We start from the raw sequence: 22,664 nt of genomic DNA, 5'->3' as shown, positions 1-22,664 counted from the left end.
TTGGCGTCACACGCTAATGTAAAACGCAAAAGAAAATAAATAAGCGGACGTTTCATTAACACAAGCCAATTGTATTTTTTTATCATAGCTAACGCAACAATATGCAGTTGGTATTTGTTTTTGCTTTTTTTATATATACAACTCGGCGATGGTGAGAAACGATGCGATATGATGAGTTTCGTAACTAATGCGAATAAATAGCTAAGCGCTGTTACGTTACGTCATTGTGCACACACAGCTTGCCACCAGCTGGACCATGCGGGATACATACAACGCCAACAAACACCTCATTTCGTATCTATAATTTTATATATCCGCGACTTTCTCGCCTTCTCTACGAGGTGCCGCCACTTCTCCAACCAATTTGCTAGATGACTCCCTCCAAGACTCCTCTCCATGATTTCCACTAACTAGTCATTCAGCGAGCGTAATTGCTCTTACAGAGGAGTATTTGATATTTTCTATGCAATAAGTAGGCGTCTCCTCCGACACCAGCTGCTCGCGATCGCTGTATCGTTATCGCGACGCGGCAGCCAGCCCGTAACTGGGCCGCACTCCTCTCCCATAGCGGCAATAGCGGGACTACTTCTCTCATGCCTCCAGTAGTTGTCGCCGCAGCGCAATATTGCAGTTGAACAGGATATTACCCCAAAAATATATACACAGAAATCGAGTAGCAAAATTCAACGTGCACACTGTGATGGTGTAATGTGGGCCCAGGATCCGAAATAATTCAACCGGCAGTCAGGTGATTCTGTACACACAACACAGACTTTAACACAACCGATAACTCTGACGATTCACACACCAAACACTACAGCATTCCCTTATTACATCCTAAACGTCTACGCGCCTCGCACACAAACTGTCCTACTCGCCGTTATGAACTGTTGCCGCTGCGGCGTGGTCCGTCGTCACCGGTACTCCTTGGGCAGTCAACAGTCACGCTGCCTTGACCGTGGCGAGGTGGTTAGTGGTGGTGATGATGGCACTGCAGGCCGGTAGATCACCAGGCCACTGCAGCGCAGGTTAGCTGCCCGTCGCCAACATGAGCCGCGGCCACCTCGTGACACCACTCGGGCCCCAGGACTTCAGGCCAGGAACAGACTAGCCTGCCGGTCTACGTGTCAGCAATGGGCACAGAGCGGGAATCAGGCTCACCAGGTCCACATGGCTGCCGGACACCTGGTTAAGCGATGTCGCGACCCGAACCGACGACCAGCGGCTGCCGTTCCAACCGTGTCGCGCTCCAACTCCTCAAGCCGCACGCCCCGCTCCGCGCTTCCTTTTCGTCGTCTTCCCCTCCAAGGTCGTACCGCAGAGCAGAACGGTCGTTCCCTCTTCGCCCCGTCACGGGCCACACACTCCACATCATCACACACACAAACCTTGCACACGTGTTTGCTCTTGCATCCGTAGACAGCGCAGCGTTCTTCGCGTAGCGTGGCGGACTCCGTCCCGAAGGGCGACAGCAACCGGCCGTGCGCTGGCAAAACACAGTCACTGAAACGGTTCCCGATGGCTGCGATGGGCTATATTCCTTCTGCCAAGTACCACGACTAGAAAACAACGGTTATGCGAGGAAATATCTACGGACGACAGGCACAAACCTACTGCGCAAAAACGAGCGCAGTTTCCATTCCCTCTCACTTTCTCCCCACCATTCTATTCTCTCCTCCTTGCACTTCGGGCGGCGAGGAAGCGCAGGAGAGGCGCCGCTCGCGTGTGTTCGCAGTGATTTCTAGTCCCACATCATAAATGCCTAAATTAATAAGTCATCACTAAGCACCAAGCAAACTCGGTCACAAAGAAACATGAAGTACCTGTCGGAAGAAGAGCTCAAGGGCTTCGAGAACTACGAGGTAAGGTACTACCACGGAGCGAGGTTGTCTTCCGATGTGGTACGATCACGCGAAGCTCTGCCTTGAGCCAGTCTGGAAGCCCACCTGCCGTTTTCCAGTCCTAAACGTGTCGAGATCCTGCTTAGTCTAGCTAGAGGCTAGCCATTGATAGTTCAGCCGCGTGTGTGCCTCGAGTGTGGAGCGGGGTTTCGGAAGGACGGCTGTTGAGCTCTTACTCGTGCTTATCGGGGATGCGGTGCCCGGTCAACGTTTTGTGTCCTCTGTGCAGTACACGTGCAAGGATACCAGCCCGCTGAGCAACTACGTGATGCACCCGTTCTGGGACCAAGCAGTCAAGGTAAGGAACGCATTGCGAAACGCCTTCGAAGGACGGACACTTACGCGATCACCCTGTCGCGCCCGACGCAGCTCGTGCCGCGTGGGGTGGCCCCCAACGTGCTCACCATGTCGGGGTTCGTGCTGACACTGGTTAACGTGGGCCTGCTGTCCTACTACGACTTCGCCTTCTACGCGTCGAGCGACCTGCACCCCGAGGCTCCACCGGTGCCGCCGTGGGTGTGGCTGGTGTGCGCGGTGAACCAGTTCCTGGCTCACACATTAGGTGAGTCGTCACCGCTCAATTGACGCGGTCATCCAGACACACGTCGCGTCCCTCTGGCGACCATGTGTTAGTTGATCGCTCTCGATGGCCATAAAACTGGGGAAAAAAGGCTCGGGACCAGGGGCGCACCAAACTGTCGTCGCTGGGTGGGTAGCTAGATGAATGAATTATACCAGTCAGCACTGTTGCTGTCGTTCTCCGTTCAGAAGCTGAAGTTGATGAATTGTGTTTGAACCTCTTCATTACTTGAAATTGGAGCAGAATCTTCCTCGGCCACCTGTGTAGCTTAGGAGCTAGCTGTTCTTCGGTGTGTGCTGCGATCGTTGACCTTACACACAAGCAGAAGGCAATGGATATATACAGCGTGGTATGCATGACCTATTAGCTTTTACTCATCCTGTAACTAGCAGGTGGTAATGGAGTCATTATGAATCCACCAGTATACATTTCATTGCAACCTTACAGCTGTAATAATAAAGACAACTGCAGCAGCCTTTTAAATATAATATACATAAATGAACATGCACATTTTATTGCCACATAGTTGCACACTTTAGAATGTTTTAGGTGGGACTCGGAGAGGGTTGTTCTACACCATAGTGGGAAACTCCTGATTAATTTTGGCCGTCTGGAGTTCTTCAACGTGCACCTAAATGTGAGCACACAAATGTTACTGCACTTTGCCCCCAACTGAATGCCGCTTCTGTGGCTGGTAATTGAACCCACGACCTCGAACTTACCAGCACATCATCTGGGCCGGTTTTTCTGCAACAAAAGGTGAGGGATTTTCGATGTATACATGTACATTCACATATGCACAAAATAAAGCTGAAGACACAAATGAGTTTGTCGGTGTGGCTGTACAATAGAAAACTGCAATTAGGTAAGAAAGGGCAGAATACAGCACTGGCTCAATTGTGTTGTTGAATTGGCACAGCAATACCTTCTTATCCCATCCTTTGTGCTGTTTAATTATAAAAAGCATGCAAACTATGACTACTTATAGATCAAGTCAATTCGTGCGTGTGTAAATATTAACTCTTTCATTTGGCACATACACTTATATTCAGGCCTGTTTGTTATTTGTCCATGAGCCACATTGTACAAATAGAATACAGCAGCTGAGCTCAGACTAAAATTACTTGAAGGAAAGGTATTGATAGGTTACTGGGCAATCAAAGCATGGTTTGGTTAGAAAATGCTGCCTGAAATATTTTGTGCCAGCACATCAACACACATCGGGATGGCGACTGCAGTCGTCGTTGGTTGTATTGGTACAAAATTTTGTGACTTTCTTGTCAATGGGAGGTAAATTGTTAACGGACTCCTACGTTTAAAACTAATCTGTAGCCCTCCAGCACAGCCTCTCTCATAGCTGCTGTATTGCTCTGGGACATTAAACCCAACCAATCACATCCGCCTTTTTTCTCTTGTAGATGGAATAGATGGAAAGCACGCTCGCCGCACTGGGAGCAGTGGTCCACTGGGCGAGCTGTTTGACCACGGCCTGGACAGCTGGGCAACACTGTTCATGCCAGTGTGCCTGTACTCGGTGTTTGGTCGTGCCGAGATGAGCTGCAACACGTGGCGCTTCCTGCTTGTCCTGTGCAACATCCACTTTTGCTTCATCCTCTCCCACTGGGAGAAGTACAACACGGGCATCCTCTACTTGCCCTGGGGATACGACATTTCCCAAATGGTAGGAACCACACGCCTTGTTTTCAGCCAATGGGGGGCTGTCATTGGATATCAATTGTGCTCTCTCTCTCTCTCCCCCGTGAATAAGTTAGGGACTTTAAGGAGCGATACGTATAGTCTCATGCACGTAACTTTACTCCACGGATAAATCAGAGTCCTTCAATCATATCAGTTACGAAACTCTGTTCTGAAATGTGGACGTGCCCATGGACAAGTTTGCGGAGGATAGCAAACTAACATGCCACCTGCGAGCGGCGATAGGAAGCACACTGCATCTCCATGATCGCTGCAGCCTTGGCTGTCATTGCGCGAGTTGCCATGGCAAGAATTGGGAGAAGTACTTTCGAGAAAGGTCTGAGAGTTCTATGGTTGCAGTATCATCTGCAAAATGTGAGCCACAAACGTAAACACACTGCTTGCTTAATCAGTGCAGCGATTTTGGCCAGTGGCTTGTGCGGGTGTTCATACATGGAGTAATTGAAGAACTCCGTGGGTAAATCACCTTCAGAGAGATGCATAAGGTGTGAGTGCTGGTTCCTATGACAGCACATTAAGATGCTTGAGTCTAGAGATTCCTAATTAGATGGAAATTAGTATCAATAAACACTAGTACAACGAGGACTGATGCTAAGATATTGCCAATCTTTAAAAGGGTAAATTACTCAACGAAAATGGGAAAAAATTACTAAAACATCGAAATTTTACTCGGAAGACACAACTGTTCCTATAACCACAGGTTATATCACATATTTTTGAACAGTTGGCTGTATTTTTGGAGGATTTTCAGCATGCGGCGGCTGCATGCCAGCGTGAGCCGTGATGTCACTTGCCACCGTGGCAAATAAAGGATGCACGTGTTCCTGTCCTGTACTTCCCTTTCTCCACCTCTCCTTTATATCCCACTCTCTCTCTTCCACAAAGGCACTGCGACGTGCCTCCCTCTTTAGGGGCTTTATCCCACCTGGGAGCATTGCTTGCTGCCAGTGCCGTTCAGAGTGGTTCTAGAAACAGTAGTGGGGGCTGAGCGGGTTGAGAGACACAGGCGACGGCTGGCATTGTTAGCACATTTCCGGACGTTAACGTCACCTCCTCTAGTTCACAGCACGACCGCTAGACACTGCAGTTTGTGAAAAATGCATTAAATTCATTATTTTCCACTAGTTTTTGTCTGAAGTGAAGGTTGTGTCTGCAGATTTCAGCATCCAATGTTTCAGTTTGACTGAAAATCTCGGCTGCAAAAATTTGGATCAGTATCCCTTTAACAAGATGTGCCTCTATTTCAACAGAATGTATGTATGTGTGACGGTCTATTATATACCTGCCAGTAGTATTTGCGTCTAGTTGGCTCATGAAAGGCAGGCGGCAGTAGAGAAGTGGTGTTATGCCTATGCTACAAGGTCTTCAATATGAAAAAAGTGGACCAGGATAAATCAGTAAGTACTGCCTCATTACACAACGAAGTTTTTTAATGTTTACCAGATTTACGGTAAGATGAGCGTGTCCAGACTTAAAATCATTCAGCGTACTTAATCAGTTGGGAGCTAAGCAAAAGGTGGTTGTACTTAACCAGTTTTCAGGGAACAATTAGGTTGTACTGTGGGTATCATGTGTTTCAGGAAGTACATTTGTGTGGGAAGTTCTTTTATCAGTCTATGTCTACATTCTTAAGCAGCACAAGATTGCATTTATTATGTGGAAGGGACATTTCAGCTACTTTGCACTGGTCCCACACTAGTCAGTCTCATCGCCAATATTTCTTAAAAGTATGGCTTATTGTAAACATTTTAGTAATAATTGAAAACAGAAGCACTGTGCTACAAGCTTTGTTGTGTGCTCATAACAGATGTTGCACCTCTGAAAATTCGCCATGCATTGGCTTTACGTCAGAATCCAGCCGAACTGCTTTAACTGCTTTTTCCTCTTTCCCCTGTGTGTGCAGATTCTTCTTGGGAGCTTTGTGCTGACCTACCTGTATTCGTACCGACTGTGGAAGTTCACCATCCTTGGACTGGGTGCTGGCGAATGCCTCGAACTGACACTACATGGTCAGTCACTGGTGCATTGTTTACCTGCTAAGCCTCAGCAGGCAATATGAATGCCGACTGCATTCATATTGTGGAATGTAAAAGGGCTCACTTACTGTAAAATCCTGAGCAAGCCCCCCCCCCCCCCCCTCCCCTACGGTGAAAGATGATCCAACAAGATTTGGAGGGGAGGGGGGCCGTTGCTCGGTCCGGGACAGAAATTCAGGATGCTGGCGGAAGAGCCGCTAAGAATAAAGAATGCACACCCGTGCTTCTAATTAAATGCATTAGTGAATGCACATGCATTCGCTGTTTTCAAAACAGTGAAAATGGTGGGAGGGGACGGTGGGGGGTGCTTGCTCTGTCATTGGCGCATATTTGAAATCTCTCGAAAAAAGGAAGGGGGGCACTTGCTCGGGATTTTATGGTAGTCAGATTTGTACAGTGTCTTCTGTTTGATTTTGCATGTTTTGAATTTTCCCTCAATGACTGGAAAGCCCTTTTCTGATGAGGACATTTCAAGACAAAAGAAAAGCTAAATATAAATAAAAATATGTGGCAGTTGCATTTTTAACGCTATTGGCATCTTAAAACTTTGAGCTTGTACATACGCACTTCAGTGGAGGCAAAATGCACATGTGCAAAAATGTGCATGTGTTTAGATTTGGGCACGCATTAAGAATGTTTAAAACTCCAGGGGGGTCAAAATTACTCGGAAATCTTGCGTTATGGCATGCATTACAGTCGCATTGTGTAACCCCGAAACTGAATTTTAATTATTTTAAATTTTTGCTGCGTGGTATGTAACAGCAATGCTCCTGTTTTCCAGCTGGCTCTTTCTTCATGACGATACCTATGTGTCTGTACAACATTCATCGGTGAGTGCATATTCTTGTGTCAACAAAAATAAGTAAAGGTACGCAATACTGGGGGTGGGGATATGGACGTCTCTTGCTTCGGTCTACCCTGCTTATAGAAATGCTAAAAAGAATAAAGATTCGATTAGTACAACTGTGGATCATTAATTCCAGGCTTATAGTTATTGTAGTCACATAAAGTTTCTTACAATTACCTAGAGAAAAAACTGGTGCTGCAACGCTGTTGTCTGCGTGGAAATGCTGGGATGTGTCTGATTCAGATTTAAAGACATTTCTGGCTGGAAGTGTTGGATGCATCATAATGGTTAAGTTTGTACTGAAGCAGCATGTAATGAGTTATTTCTTTCTTAGTATCACATAGAAACAAGTTTTGTTTAACCTTGAGAACTTCTGCTCTGTTTTACTTAGCCCGATGTTGATTTGGGATGTCAGATTCCATTGGAAGTCTTCATACAGATCTTGCTTTTAATAGAATTACCGACCTTTTAAGTAACAGTTACAGTCATACGCCTCTGTGTGATCCCAGTGCCTGGCAAGACGGGCGCCTGCGGCAGCCCAGTGTCTGGGAGGCAGTGCGGCCTCTGCTTTCTGGTGTGGTGCTGTTTGTGCTTGCCGTGAGTTGGGCGGCCGCGTCTCCCAACGACGTGCTAAGTCATCAGCCACGCCTCTTCTACTTCCTGCTGGGCACCCTTTTCTCCAACATATCGGTGAGCCACGTCACCAGTCTTTCTCACTAATGATAAAAAAAAAAGTAATAAGCCAAATTTTCAGGCAGTTGCTAGAACTTTGCAATTAATCCTCCTCTATTGTGTGTGAGGTACATGTCTAGATTATCCGCTCATTTCTTTGCATCCACATTCCCAGTTCCTTCTTCAAAGGTGACCTTGCTCGTCGCTTCAAAAGAGTCTCAACCCAGGTTTAGAGAGCGTATGGGAAGAAAGAAGGAGCATGTCATGAGAAGGAAAAAGACGGGACACCTTACTGGAATCGGACACCTGGTTTGCCGTAGAAAATCAGTTTAAAGGACAATGTGTAAAAAAAAAAAATTATTTCATTATAGTAACCTACTCTTTGACTATACTAAAAGCACCTCTTGTTGCCATGAAAAGACGCTTGGTAAACTGGTAAGACGCAGTAAACTCGAAGAAGAATGCTACCTATACAGGTTGCAGGGCTGCTGTGAGATTCTGATTGTGATTGCTAGGGCCTACATAATTCTTCAGCAAAAATGAATTATTGCATTGTGTTCTATGAGAGTGAGAGACTTCATATTGCAAGTGTGGGGCCAGAACATTTAAAAAAAGAAAGGAAAAAATTAAGCATGTGGTTAGCTAACTCGGTGACTGGAGTATCGAAATAGGACATTAATATTCGTACATTTGTGGTGACTTTTGGGTGGATACATTGTGTAGACGCTTGTAAGCATCCCACTTAGTACTATTTTCAAGACGGTATGTGGTAAATGCTACAGTTTAGATTGTAAGGTCTAAGTAATTGCCATGATGAGGTGATGTGACGTTTGTCAGTGACTGGCATATGTACATTGTGTGGCCCAGTCACACTCAGAAGCTCAGTAAAAATGTTTTAGGCTAGTGTAGAATAGATGTCATTGATAGTTTCGTTATCAGAGTTTCTCTAGTGAAGAAAATATCAGGTGGCAGACCTGTATACATTTCATATACAGGTATGCCATATTTTATATATATATATATATATCAATCTGTATATATTTCATAGCCCCTCTGCTGTTTCGGCTCTGTAGAGTTGCAACTAAATCAATCGTAGTTCCTTAAGTCTTGAATTCATGCAGCAGCTTCGGCATGAGGGCTGCAACACATTCTGTCCTTTTGACAGCCCATGACAGCAGCGCCTTTGTTTGGCTAGCTCCCATTCATGCCGACGAGGCTGGGGCATGAATTACAGTTGCACACCTGTTGCCAGTCACGTATTTGCTGTCAGATGCATGTCGCTCTTATTACAGGGACGGTGTTTGTCGGTTGTGACAAGTGCATCCCACATATACTCAGTTGCATGTTGATTAGTTACGAAAGAGACCGATTGTTTCTAATGCATTGACTAGCAGCACTGTCACCTTATGCTAACATAAAAATAACAAACATAAACTTGATTGTGTGAATTATATTTATGTCTTTGGTATTTGTGCTATGCATTTTGGATTGATGCAACAGAAGACGCTTTACTAACTAGGCGGAGATAGCTACTCATTCATTCTTCTGCTATAATTTCTCGGTCATTGCTGGCACTTAGTAGTGGCTGTGATACCGTGCATTTGACCATAACATCACGAGCTGAGGCAGGCTGTAGAAAACATAATATCGAGGCCGGAGCGCAGCTGAACCCATGTGACATAATTTACACGCTACATGGTAAAGGCACCTCGTTAGTTCAAGTTAACCTACAACCTTTGTCCATAAAGTTTCGAGACTGATTTATTTTCTTCTCTAGAAAGGATTCCCCAAAACAAATCTTGGTGCGTATGTGTAGCACCATCTTTTCAGGCTAACCTGAGCTATTTGTGTTAATTGCTGTGGCAGCCGCTAGACGGTACTACACGTAAAAAAATACGTTGTCACTAGTCGTCTGCGTATTCTACTGTGAGTGAATGTGGAGAGATGGACGTCCACCTCGAACAACGTGTAAACATAAAATTCTGTGTGATGCTTGGCAAGACAGCCACACAGACGTATGAGCTCCTTCGTGACGCTTACGGCAATGAGACGTTATCGTGGGTGCCAGTTTTCGAGCGGCACAAGAGGTTTGTTTCGGGAAAAACGTTGGTGGAAGATGACACAAGGCAGGGGCGCCCTGCAACCTCACGGAATGAAAACAACGTGGCTCGGATCAGGGAGATCGTATAGCAAGACCACACCATTACAGTCCGCATACTATCGGATGTTCTCGACACTAGTAAGACAGTGTGCCACCAAATTTTGTGTTAGAACTCGGGGACCACGCGCAACACACCAGATATGAAATAGTCGTGCACTTGCGTGTTGCTACTCATGCGCTTCCAAGCGTTCTTTGATTGATACGTGGCTGCGTTCATTCATTGTAGAGGGCTTCACGCTATTTGATGGACGCACATCAAAACACCCTACTGACGCGTTCATCAACAAGCGTGAAGCCTCGTACAATGCGGCGATGAACGAACGCAACCGTGTATCAACTAAAGAACGTTTGGAAGCATTGGAGTAGTGGCGCGCGAGTGCACGTCTATTTCATATCTGGTGTGTTTCGCGCGCTTTTGTTTTTTCTCGGAAAAAACAACCAGGCAGTCTTCAGCAAAAAATAAGTGCCTGATTCTGGGGTTATTTGAGGTGATGTACAACATAAAGTTAATATTTTATCAATTCGTGCAAGAACAAAAAAGTTGGCAAATTAATTAATTAGCACTTAGTCATAAAAGAATACATGTTGTATTTACACACGACTACCACTATAATATACAACAGGTAGAACTTTCCTAGAACACATGGGTTTTTTTTATCTTGGTACAAATTAGCTGGGACAGCCAGTATATATGCATTTCTGAAGAAAATAAGCCAGTTGTAAGTCAGCACGTTGTTTGTCCTTCTTATCGTCCTCGTCTCAGTAGTTGCGCTGTGGTTCATCGGGCATCACCAACTCGTCCAAGTTTTCACGTTACAAAACCTAATCAACTGGTCACTCTGGTCTTCCAGTGCCGCCTCATCATCAGTCAGATGACGTCGACACGGTGCGAGACGTTGAACCTTGCTGCTTCTCCCCGTGGCACTCGGTGTGGCCGGCTGCCTGTGGTTTCAGGCTGATGAAACCCTCGTGCTCTGCCTGTTGGCAACCCTGGTGGCTCTCGCACATGTACACTACTGGCGTCTGTGTGGTAAGAATTTATTCCAATGTTGGGTCAGGCTTGCCACGCTTGGTTGCTGCGTGGATGCATGCATCTTCATGGCCACGTGTGCTCCTAGTAGCTTTGTAGCAGCAAAATGGACAAGAAATTGCACCTGTTGGCTGTTATGTACAACCTAATAAAACCAACAAACAATGAAGCCAAGGAAGGTATAGGTGATGGTGATCGTAGTTTTTTTACTGTATTGTAGTAAGTATGGCATAAATGTGAAGGCATTAAAGTGGACGAAAAGGAAGACAACTTGCCCCGGGCAGGGACTGAACCTGCAACCTTCGGATAATGCATCCGACGCTCTACCAATTGAGCCACAGTGGCGGTCGTCCTCCCGTCTAGTTTATCGGCTATTTCTGTGCATATAAACCTGGGAGTGCTAGTCAGCGCCGCTAGTAGCCATGATGGTAAGTGTAGAACACTTTTTTTTACCAGCTGGCGTCACATAACACGGGGTCTTTTTACAAGCTGGTGGCTGACCAGTAGTCAAACCCCCCACGTAGTACCTGAAGGCATCAAGTGCCTGAACGAGACCATAGCTAGGGTGACATTCCTAGCTATGGTCTCATTATATAAATGTGAAGACACTTTAATGCGCTCGTGTTTATATTATAATTGTTACAATACAGTTAAAAAAACTACAGTTAACATCTCCTATACACTTCCTTGGCTTCATTGTCTGTTAATTTCATTGGGTTGTACATAACAAAAGAAAACGAGCCCTTGATCAATTTTTTATTTGTTACCTGTGTTGCTTCTGCGCTTACCAGTTACGTGTGTGTGTGTCTCTCAGTGCCACTCGCAAATGCGCACAGCCGCAATGCTGTGTCATCCAGTACCCTACTGAGATTTAAGTGCATTGTGGCAAGAGATGTGGATGACAAAGTAAACCATGAGACTGCACTGTTCACGCTGTTCAAAAGTAAGCCAACGTACTCAGGGATGCTGTCAACAGCATATGGTTCATTCATTAAAGAAAAATGCATCGTCGCTATAGTGCAACAACCAGGTATTACAACCGTGTTCGTTAAACTAGCAGGCTAGCGTGCATACAGTGGGCACGTTTTCAACTAGCGGTTAACGTTGCTGGGGTGTTAACCGAGTTGGGAGGACAAATGTCTACGCCACTTCCACGAACGATGCAGTCAACTGCTGAGGGAGGAATCGAAAGAGTCTTGAAATGTTGGGTCTATGAAAAACTGTGGCTGGTGCTAGTTCAGCACCTAGGACTTTTTCACCCAAACAGACAGATCTCTATCAAAAAGGCTTACATTTAAGAAGTGTATGTGCAGTTATGTACATTAGTTAGAATTAACAGACAAGAAAGCTAAGGCTTTCTTGTTTGTTAGTTTTAGTTAATGTTGTGTCTAGCAAGAGAAAGAGAAGCCCCTAAAATTCCCCTTCTTTCGCTCAGTTATGTAGATGTATCACGAGTCACTGCACGACAGACACTCGCACGGAACCATAATTTTCTGTTCATTCCAAAACACTATGTCATGGCACGTGCTTATAATCTTATGTCATAATGCAGGTTCAGCAAATGTGCTATCACTTCCACATCCACTGCTTCTCCCTGAAGAGGCCGCCTGTCGAGTAAGGCTGATGGAGCTGCTGTACAGAGATTACAAAAGACAGAAAGGACTGCTTTTTAAGAACCCCACCGACGCCCTGTTGGTGGTCACAGTGCTAGTATGGACAACAGGTGTATGTCTTTGTGTGAGCGTGTGTGTGTCATCATGGGAGGGGCCAGAGTGGCAGCGTTGCAAGCTGTTCAGGACGGGGCCAGGCTGCTGCAGAAGCACAGGATACAGCTGTGAACCTCGAGGGCAGGACCAAGCTTGAGCCAGAGGTTGCGCACCAGGTCTGTCTGACTGAGCAGCAGGAAGGCCTCGCCATCGGTTTCCTGCATCGCAGCAAAGAAAAACCACGCGTTGTGTTCACACGCAAGCTACCAGTGATGACAACATGTAACAAGGGTGTAGTGGCTAGAAGGGGGCAGGGTAGTCACAGAGGCCATGAAATCTGTTGTCACTGCATAACTAAAGCACTTTCAACAGGGTCTGCAAATGCGGGTGGCCATCCTGGCTTCCTTCTTTCTGCGGCCAGCATCTATTAGTGAGGGTCTGTGGAAATGAAACGACTGAAATGCTCTCCAAAGATGCCATAACTGGCAGTTACCAATGAAGCAAGTATCCGTGCGAAATCGTGTGATGTGTTCACCTTGTATCATCCGACTGTGGGAGGACCGGGAAAAGTGTTGTCCCACACACCGCAGTGCTATTCTAGTGAAAACATGGTGCTGCATATGATGCACGAGCACGTCTTCCAAAGATACAGGCCCTGTCCTTCTTCCCATCTCATTTAAAGGCATGTCTAGAACAGCACGGCACTCGTCCCTGCCCCCTGTGGCCTCTTGCAGTCCCGGCACTTCACGCAAGTCTGAATATGCCTCTGTCCGCACTGCTTCCCGCCAAAAACTGTGGCAGTGATCCACGAAGTCGTACGTCTCATGCCGTTGCTTTCTGCCGCACGCACTGCACAGCTCGAACACATGACTGGCAACATCCCAGCGTGATATAAGCAGCCATGCTGTACTTGTCGCAGGGTGACCAAGCGCTCATCTAACACAGCCAAAAATAAAGCCTTATCACAGAGTCATCCTTCAGTTTATTTCAGTGACAGTGTCACTTTGGTTGATGTGAAAGGCAACACTTACACAGCAGTGCTCCAGCTCCACATTCTCAATGAAAGAAATCGGGTGAAGATGGCAAAAGAGAGAACGAACTAAAGCAGTGGGTGGATTGCCACAGGCAGGGCCCCTCTTCCAGGGCCCCACTGGCCACAGCGGCTCAAATGTTTAGGAGTTACTGTTGCCGGCCACATAAAAAGAACTGTGTGCCTGTATTACCGTGCCTAGAGATCCACTGTGTTGCATCAGAAGTGGTTTGATTACGACTCATAGTGGCTGTAGTCTGATATGGGTGCAATGTGCAATGTGATAGTGCATTCTACCCTTATCGCAACTGCCATACTCATCCGAGATGTCCAGAATGAGTGAGTCGTTAGAACAAACATCGATCTACTGTGCTTCGTAGGTGTACAAACTGCTCTTTCTGTGATAGCACACATGGTGCACATAGGTTAACCAATGCAGAACTAACACCACTGCAGTCATTGTCGGTAATGGTCTCATTGTTCTGGGCATCTGCAAGGGTATGACAGCTGCGCTCTTCAGAGTGTCGTTTTCGGTTTCGCAGGTGATATTCGTAGAATTTCAACACTTACAAATTTGCAGCTGCTGCTTTTTGGAAATTTCAAAGTGGCACTGCAGGCTCTCCACAGGTAGGCCTTTATTCAATTCAGTTTGAGCCGACTGCCTGTCTCCACTACTAAATACGTTAATAAACTTAATTTTCATAATTACTGCCATAATAATGTCTGTATTCATCTTAAGCTGACTGCCACCACAGAAAAAGTAATGCCAAAGGTAGTGAGAAAATATCGCAATTCTCTTCGACAACATTACCACACATTTACTAAAACGCCACGGTGGTTTAAGCATAATGATGAGCAGAGCGCATGGAGCAGGCATTCCCAAATTATTATAACTACCGATGTCACTAAAGCAAAAAGTATACAATCATTGCATTCTGTCGGTTATACTAACCCACTAACTCAACTGCAATGACGGAAACTTTCCTCACGTGTATGCGCGATGCTTGCAGCACCTATTGAAACATTCCTGACTCCCATGCTCCCATGCGGGAGCCGAAACGTCTTGTTTGTTTTCAAAGTGTTTTTATTGTGGTCAGCGTTTATTCCTTTTCTTCAATCCAGGCTGTATGAATTCCAGGGTTTGACGGGACACCGTAAAACCCTGGATTTCATACTAACTTATGGGGCATAAACTTTGAGAATGACAAAGAAACCCGGGTAGCAGTTGAGAACCACGCTGCATGCAATGAAACAGAAAATGATGGGCATAACATTAACCCTCTGTTGGTCATTGGGCTTTTGCAGAACATTACTGGGCCACCTTTCCAAGGATTGAGTTTAGGTTCATTTTTGGTAAAATGTTTATTTTTTCTGAATTTTATTGTTTCAATGTTTTATCTCACTTTGATAAAATTGATTGCGGGTGCATTTCTGACAAAAAAAAAAGCCTATTGAAGATCTTATATTTTTCGATTTTTTAATGTTTTGTCACATTTCGATCAAATTGAATGTGGCGGCATTTTTGACCGAGAAGGCAAGCCTGTAAGGCCCCCACCCACCCCTCTCCCCGAAATTTTTCAATTTTGCATGTGTATATACAGTCAAACCCGGCAATAACACGACAATGCTTTCATGCGAAGGAAAACCTACAGCCATACATCGGGCAGCGCGAACGCGTGAGAAGTTTTCTTGCCCTCGCAAGAAGTTTGCTTTTCCTCATGGAAGGGGGCTTACCCGCGTTCATTTAAGCGGCGTGATTAGGTCTAGAAGGGCACCGCGCGGTGTGAGTAGAAACTACCGTCATGTGCATGCTTTCTCCAATGATTCCTCGTCGTCCACATCGGCCGTCGCGAGCGGTCGCCGTTTGCTTCTCCGCGATTCTCCACTCCCTTTGTTAACGCAATCAGCTGCTGTGAAACGCAAGAACCCGCTGTTCCCCACAAAGCTGGCGATAATCAACACAGTCGAACGTGAAAATGTCTGACGTCACCGCTGCGTACATCATCCCAAGAAGCATACAGTACAATATTGAAGAACAAGGCGGAATGGAGGCTTCTGGCCCCCGACGAGTTCGGACAGCTGTGTACGAAGACGATGAGGCGCTGTTTACATCGATACCGTATTTTCTCGCGAATAACCTGCCTCTACATATATAAGCCGCACTCCCAAAAAATGCTACAGTTAATGCAGCGCTAATGCAGAGTTCTTGTCTAGATATTGCTGTAGTTCTAATTAAGTTCCACGCTAAATATCATGCGCTAACGTTCTTGCGTAGGCCCTGGTGTAATTCTAAATCCCTCGCTTAATTCAGCTCCACTACCAGAAAACTTGAAGTGGGTAGCACGGGCAGAGCACGGGCAACCCAGCGATTCTCTTGACAATCGCGCGCTTGCCTAGGCGGTGGCGCCCTCTCTTGCGCGGCGCAGGTATCAGCTGGATGCTTTAGAAGTGTTTTTCGGGATTTTCGGTCAATTATTGTGATTAATTATTGTTATTTCGGTAGTTTATTATTTTATAATATATAGTTTATTTTGCGCTGGGTTTGAGCATTGTTAGAATTGTTTTAGGCTTGTATTGCGCTGTATTGACCACTGCGTGACCATGCGGCATGAGTCGGTGGACGACAAGCCGAACCCCTAAAGTGTTTCGCACTTAAAATCTGGTTGAGTAAAAATCGGTGTCGCCACGCCTTCCATTCATGTGCATACGATCGCTTGATTCGCGGCAGTGGCCAAGGGGCAATTCTGATGACGTTGATAAGAAACAGCTGCTCTTCCAATTCACACAGGGAAAAGGCTCTATTTTTTTTATTTTTGTATCGTTTGTACACGTTACTACGGAATTCAGATATATTAATTCCCTATCTGCAAGCGTGGATGCATTGCCAAGTCGTTAAGACACCCTCCTTCACAGCGTGGTGGTGTGGGTAGTACCGTAGCCAGGCTATGGTAGTGCACACTAGCGTGGGTTCGAAACCCAACCGCTGAAATGTCTCTTGTTTTGTAGCGTGAGCTACACTGGCCTAGCCGAGCCAGTTTCGCGTGGATCCTCAAGAGCCGTGCTGCGCATGCGCGAAGTCATGTCACGCACCGGAGCCGGCACCTCCCTCGCACTCCGCCGCCGCCGGTCTGCGCTTTCCAGAGGAGTGACGTCATAGCCTTGGCAGACGTATTGGCGCCGGCGCGCGCGCAGCTATTCGCCTTCGCTGCAGTCGCCGTCTGACTGCGCTGGAGCCGCTTGATAGCGCCTCTGCCTGGCGTTGGCCAGTGTGGTATAGCCATGGAGAAGGAGAGCGCAAATGCTGCTCAACGGCGTCGAAGCTTAACTCATCGGATCCCATAGTAGCTGCCTGGCAAAATAAATATACATGTGCCACATAATACGTATCAGCAAGCATGATAATCAAGCTAATCCTATACAATCAGGAAAGCTAAGAATAATTAGCTGAACCTTTGCTAACGCTACGTTTAACTTATCCTGGCATAGCCGAGCTAAGCCACTGCAACATTTTTTTCTTTACATCGAGTGCTCTATAATGTTGGCTTGACACATTGTCCTAGACAGCTTTTATGCCACCGTAACGAAATATTTCAACAAAGCCTTCATAGAAAGTTTTTAATTTACTTTTTTTGTATCGATGGTAAACCTCATTCATATATAGCTTCGGTACATTTACAATGTATTATGCTTCCATGTTTAGCACACTCGCTTTCAGAGCGTAAAGCAAGAGGTACGAAACCCGACGCTGCCAATAAAAGCTTAATTATTTTTATTTCTTTACGGCAACTCGTCTTACGTGACAGTGGGACGGACGGACAGACATATTATTCTCGTGGAATCGTACTTGGAAATGTAATAACCCCATAGTACTTGATTCTTTTTGCATATGGCTGCATCGAAAATACATATACCTCCATGGTGTGCTAGATGCTCACGTTATATATAAACATAACTGCGCCGTAAAACAACAAATTTCACCTGAATGTCCTCAGCGTAGCGAAAGTACGCGATAACGAGCACAATTCCTTTAATCAAGCAAACCTCTCAATGCCGCCTTTCTTCATGTTTATGGTTCGCTGCGCCTGGTTCCCTGATACTTTTGCTTCACCACAATGAACAAAAAGCAGAACACTCTCCACGACTCGTACGCAACAAGAAATTGGCATCCCAGCAACACACAGACCGTGGGAAAACTTTTTTTTTTTTTGCCGTTCCTGACACCCGTGAAAAAAAGGTATGACGTCAGAAAAAAGTTGAGCCTTATCATAGGTGATAAGGGCCTCAACTTTTTTTACTGGTTTTCAACGTCTATTGCGGTGAAGGAGACGTTTCAGGGGAAGTTTGAGCTCGGAAGGCACTTAGTTATGTCGATCACTGCAAGGTGTGACGTCAGACAAAAGTTGAGCCTTATCATAGGTGATAAGGGCCTCAACTTTTTTTACTGGTTTTCAACGTCTATTGCGGTGAAGGAGACGTTTCAGGGGAAGTTTGAGCTCGGAAGGCACTTAGTTATGTCGATCACTGCAAGGTGTGACGTCAGACAAAAGTTGAGCCTTATCATAGGTGATAAGGGCCTCAACTTTTTTGACTGGTTTTCGACGTCTATTGCGGTGAAGGAGACGTTTCAAGGGAAGCTTGAGCTCGGAAGGCACTTAGTTATGTCGATCACTGCAAGCTGTGACGTCAGACAAAAGTTGAGCCTTATCATAGGTGATAAGGGCCTCAACTTTTTCGACTTCTTTTCGGCCTCTTTTGCGGTGAAGCAAACGTTTCAGGGGAAACTTTAGCTCGGGAAGACATTAATTGTCCATCCTTGCAAGGTGTGACGTCAGACAAAAGTTGAGCCTTATCATAAGTGATAAGGGCCGCAACTTTTTCGACTGCTTTCCGACACTTATTGCCCTTGGCAATGTAGAATTTTTACGGTTTTTAAAAGCTTCGTCCGATATTGATAAAACTGATACCGTGGAGGTCATCGCAGAGGTGTCGAAATGCTTGAGCGCTTGCTTTCCAAGGTCCCGAGTTCGAATTCCCATGCAGGGCCGGCCGGAAATCCACCAGTTTTCTGTAATGGGTAGAGGTGTACCCCTACCCAGCGCTCGGTTTTTTGGGTTTACGACCTCGAAATGTGACGAAAAAAAAAAAGAACATATACGAGCACACTTCAGCATGGTGCTCGGCAGTTCGAAGCTTTAGTAGCTCGTGGGACCACTAGGCCTTGTCCCATGCAACCGAAATGGAGCTAGTCCTCTTTTTGTCAAAAAAGCAAATGTGGATTCAGGGGGAAAGACGCAAAACATTCATGGCCTAGCGCAATTCAAGCCTGCTTTCTTTTTCTTCTCTTCCGGCTGACGCAAACAATTCTCTGCCAGAGCAACGGCCTCCTGTTTCACCGAGGATCTGGTTGGTTACGGTGCTCTCGGGCCACCATTCCACATGAGCTCAACAAACTGTGTACACAGCAAGGTCTGTACCTCAGGAAAACCCGGAGTGTCACCATTCCGCGCTGGAATTCGAACCAGGTACCATATGAGCACTCGATCCTGATGCTCAAGCGTTACGCCACTGCTACTGTTAAACCTTCAAGTGCTTAATTTTAGAGCATTCTTCACTAAATTTATCATGATTATTTCAACTGTTTAAACTTCCTTTTTGGTGCCGACGTAATTTCAATAAAATTGATATCGATTCCATTTTTGACTAAACTAACAAGCCTTAGCCCTTAATTGTAATCTTTTATTTTTGTAGTTTACAACCTTCATCGAATTTCGAAGAAATTTATTTTCAGTGAACTTTTGACTAAAATGGTAAGCCTCCCTAGCAGCACGCAATGTTTCCACAACGTTGAAGCAACTTTCTCAATGTGGTGGACAGTTGTGTCAACATTTGATGCTACTAGGGAAAATATTGTATTTTCGAGTTTACAAAGTTTCGTCGAACTTCGAAGAAATTTTTTCTGGGGGAATATTCAACCAAAATGGTAAGCCTATATATAGCCTTTGCATATATTGTATTTTTCGAGTTTACAAAGTTTCGTCGAATTTCAGAAATTTATTTCGGGGGAATTTTCGACCAATATGCTAAGCCTCTGTAAATTTTGTATTTTTCGTGTTAACAAATTTTCGCCGAATTGCGAAGAAATTTATTTTTGGGAGAATTTCCGACGAAAATGCTAAGCTATATCCTTTGTAAATAAATGTATTTTTCGAGTTTACAAGGTTTCATCGAACTTCGAAGAAATTTATTTTGGGGCAATTTTCAACCAAAATGGTAAGCCTATATATAGCCTTTGTAATTATTGTATTTTTATAGTTTACAATGTTTCATCCAACTACGAAGAAATTTATTTCGGGAGAATTTTCGACCAAAATGGATAGCTATATCCTTTGTAAGTAATGTATTTTTTTACTTTACGAAGCTTTTTTGAATTTTGAAGAAATGTATTTTGGGTGAATTTCCTACACATTAATTAAGTATGCCTATAGCCTTTGGAAATCTTGTATCTTTGAGCAGTCATTTTTTTCTCTTCACTTCGGTCCCTCCTTTCCACAACATTGCAAAACTTCATGCACGCATATGGCTGGCTACAGTTTCGATGAGTGGTTAATGTTGCCATGTGTGTTAATTGAGGTGAGAAGAAAAAAAAACTACACCATTTCCAAAACTGACACAGTCAACTGACAAGGAAGGGGCCGAACAGGTCTTGAAATATCGTGTGCATAAAAAACTGAGAGTAGTGTCAGTTCAGCATCTAGAATTATTTTGCCCAGCCATACGGATCTCCGTCAAAGATTTTTACATTTAAGAAGTGTGTGTGCAGTTATGTACATTGCTCACGGATTGAAACACACCAATTTGTGGTTAAATGATTTCCGTACTTTCATCTCCGTAGTCTTTGGTTCGTGTCCCATCAGCACAATATTGACTTGTACAGTTCATAAGAGGCAACATAACCTTAACTCGCCATATTCACAGTGACAAAAACATGGTTATCTTGAGCGAATGCACATATCAGTTGTTATGCTTGAGGTTTTGATGTTATGTTTCAATCCATGAGTAGTGTACATGAGCAGTGTACAAGCATGCATCATGCATCAATGCACGACTGGTTGCACTCGCATGGAATCACAATTTTCTTTTTATTCCGAAACACTATGTCATGGCACGTGCTCATAATCTTATGTCACAATGCAGGTTCAGCAAATGTGCCATCAATTCCACATCCACTGCTTCTCCCTGAAGAGGCCACCTGTGGAGTAGGCAGATGCAGCTGCTGTACAGAGATTACAAAAGACAGAAAAGGACCCCACTGATGCCCTGTTGGGGTTACAGTGCTAGTATGGACAACAGGTGTATGTCTTTGTGTGAGCGTGTGTGTGTCGTCATGGGAGGGGCCAGAGTAACAGCGTTGCAAGCTGCTCAGGACGGGGCCAGGCTGCCGCGAAAGCGCAGGATACAGCTGTGAACCTTGAGGGCAGGACCAAGCTTGAGCCGAAGGTTGCGCACCAAGTCTGTCTGACTGAGCAGCAGGAAGGCCTCGCCATCGATTTCCTGCATCGCAGCAAAGAAAAACCACTTGTTGTGTTGACACATGCAAGCTATCATTGATGGCAACATATAACAAGGGTGTAAAAGCCAGAAGGGGGCAGGGTAGTCACAGAGGCCAGTCTGTTCTCACTGCACAACTAACAGGGTCTGCAAATGGAGGTGGCCACCTGGCTTCCTTCTCTCTGCAGCCAGCATCGATTAGTGAGTCTATGGAAATGGAACGACTGAAATGCTCTCCAAAGATGCCATAACTGGCAGTTACCAATGAAGCAAGTATCTGTGTGAAATCGTGTGATGTGTTCATCTTGTATCATCTGACTCGCAGAGATACGAGAAAAGCTTGCGTCCCACACACAGAGTGCTATTGTAGTGAAAATATGGTGCTGCATATGATGCACGTCTTCCAAAGATAAAGGCCCTGCCCTTCTTGCCATCTCACTGAAGTACATATCTAGAACAGCACGGTACTCGTCCCTGCCCCCTCTGGCCACTTGCAGTCCCGGCACCTCAGGCAAGTGTGAACATGCCTCTGTCCGCACTGCTTCCTGGCAAACACTGTGGCAGTGATCCACGAAATTGTACGCCTCACGCCGTTGCTTTCTTCTGCAAGCACTGCATAGCTTGAACATATGACTGGCAACATCCCAGCGTGATATAAGCAGCCATGCTGTACCTGCCACAGGGTGACCAAGTTCTTATCTAACACAGCCAAAAATAAAGCCTTATCACAGAGTCAGTTGTCCTCAGGTTTATTACAGTGACAATGTCATTTTTCTGAACCATTTTGGCTTGATGCAAAAGGCAACACTCACACAACAGACTGATCCAGTTCAGTATTCGCAATGAAAGAAATCAGAATGGCAAATGCTTAGGAGTTACTGCTGCTGGTTGCATAAAGATAACTGTGTGCCTGAATTGCAGTATTGACACATCAGGTGCACTCAGTTGTTTGCTGGCTAAGGACCCACTGTGTTGCATCAAAACTGGTTTATCATTCATGGTAGCCACATTCTAATAAGGCTAGATTGCAATAGTGCATCTACCTTGCTCTTAGATTTATATGCACGTCAAATAATGGTATATTAAAGGGAGCCTGAAACGGTTTTGACGATTTTGTACGAACACATTGCGCCGGTAGAGCAAGTCCTAAGGATCATTTACAGACCGATTTAAGCTCTGTGCGTAAACTGTGTAATTTATTACAAGGCTTTAAAGCTGCAAATCGCCACCGATCACAACGGCTCAGCCAAACGCGTTTTCAAACCGCCCATTTCCAGTGTGTGTCGTACTGGAAGCACGACGTCACGCAGGCGGCTGATCTGATTGGATATGTCCAGTCCACGTCACTGAACCTCCTGTGGGCAGCGAGCGTTGTCTGCCTGTGTTACAATGTGCTCCGTGTTTACGTGAGCTGAGCGACTGTGTTTATTATGAGGT

General features: G+C 45.4%; 2 protein-coding genes across 4 annotated transcripts in view; one reads left to right on the top strand and one right to left on the bottom strand.

Annotated features, from left to right (window-relative positions):
• Window positions 1-1,634: 1,634 nt before the first annotated feature.
• On the top strand, window positions 1,635-13,622 carry LOC119406909 (ethanolaminephosphotransferase 1-like). The gene is given in 10 exon segments (XM_037673686.2): window positions 1,635-1,862; window positions 2,131-2,199; window positions 2,271-2,463; window positions 3,900-4,162; window positions 6,101-6,206; window positions 7,015-7,063; window positions 7,590-7,770; window positions 10,765-10,812; window positions 10,814-10,943; window positions 12,496-13,622. Coding segments are annotated over 10 exon segments (1,398 nt in total). The 5' UTR covers window positions 1,635-1,814; the 3' UTR covers window positions 12,807-13,622.
• Window positions 12,582-22,664, bottom strand: part of LOC119406908 (lethal(3)malignant brain tumor-like protein 4) — a 53,227-nt gene continuing 43,144 nt past the window's right edge. For 2 of the 3 annotated variants that reach the window (XM_037673684.2, XM_037673685.2), the window contains exon 16: window positions 20,800-21,230. In XM_037673684.2, the coding sequence (XP_037529612.1) occupies window positions 21,099-21,230 (132 nt within the window). In that variant the 3' untranslated portion in view covers window positions 20,800-21,098. Of the gene's footprint in view, window positions 12,784-20,799; window positions 21,231-22,664 lie in introns of those variants that run through there. The other variant, XM_049419689.1, reaches the window with a different exon arrangement.

This window comes from Rhipicephalus sanguineus, chromosome 10 (assembly GCF_013339695.2).
Source record: "Rhipicephalus sanguineus isolate Rsan-2018 chromosome 10, BIME_Rsan_1.4, whole genome shotgun sequence".
Lineage (NCBI taxonomy): Eukaryota > Metazoa > Arthropoda > Arachnida > Ixodida > Ixodidae > Rhipicephalus > Rhipicephalus sanguineus.
The sequence above is the reverse complement of the archived record's forward strand: the minus strand, read 5'-3'. Positions and strand labels throughout refer to the sequence as shown.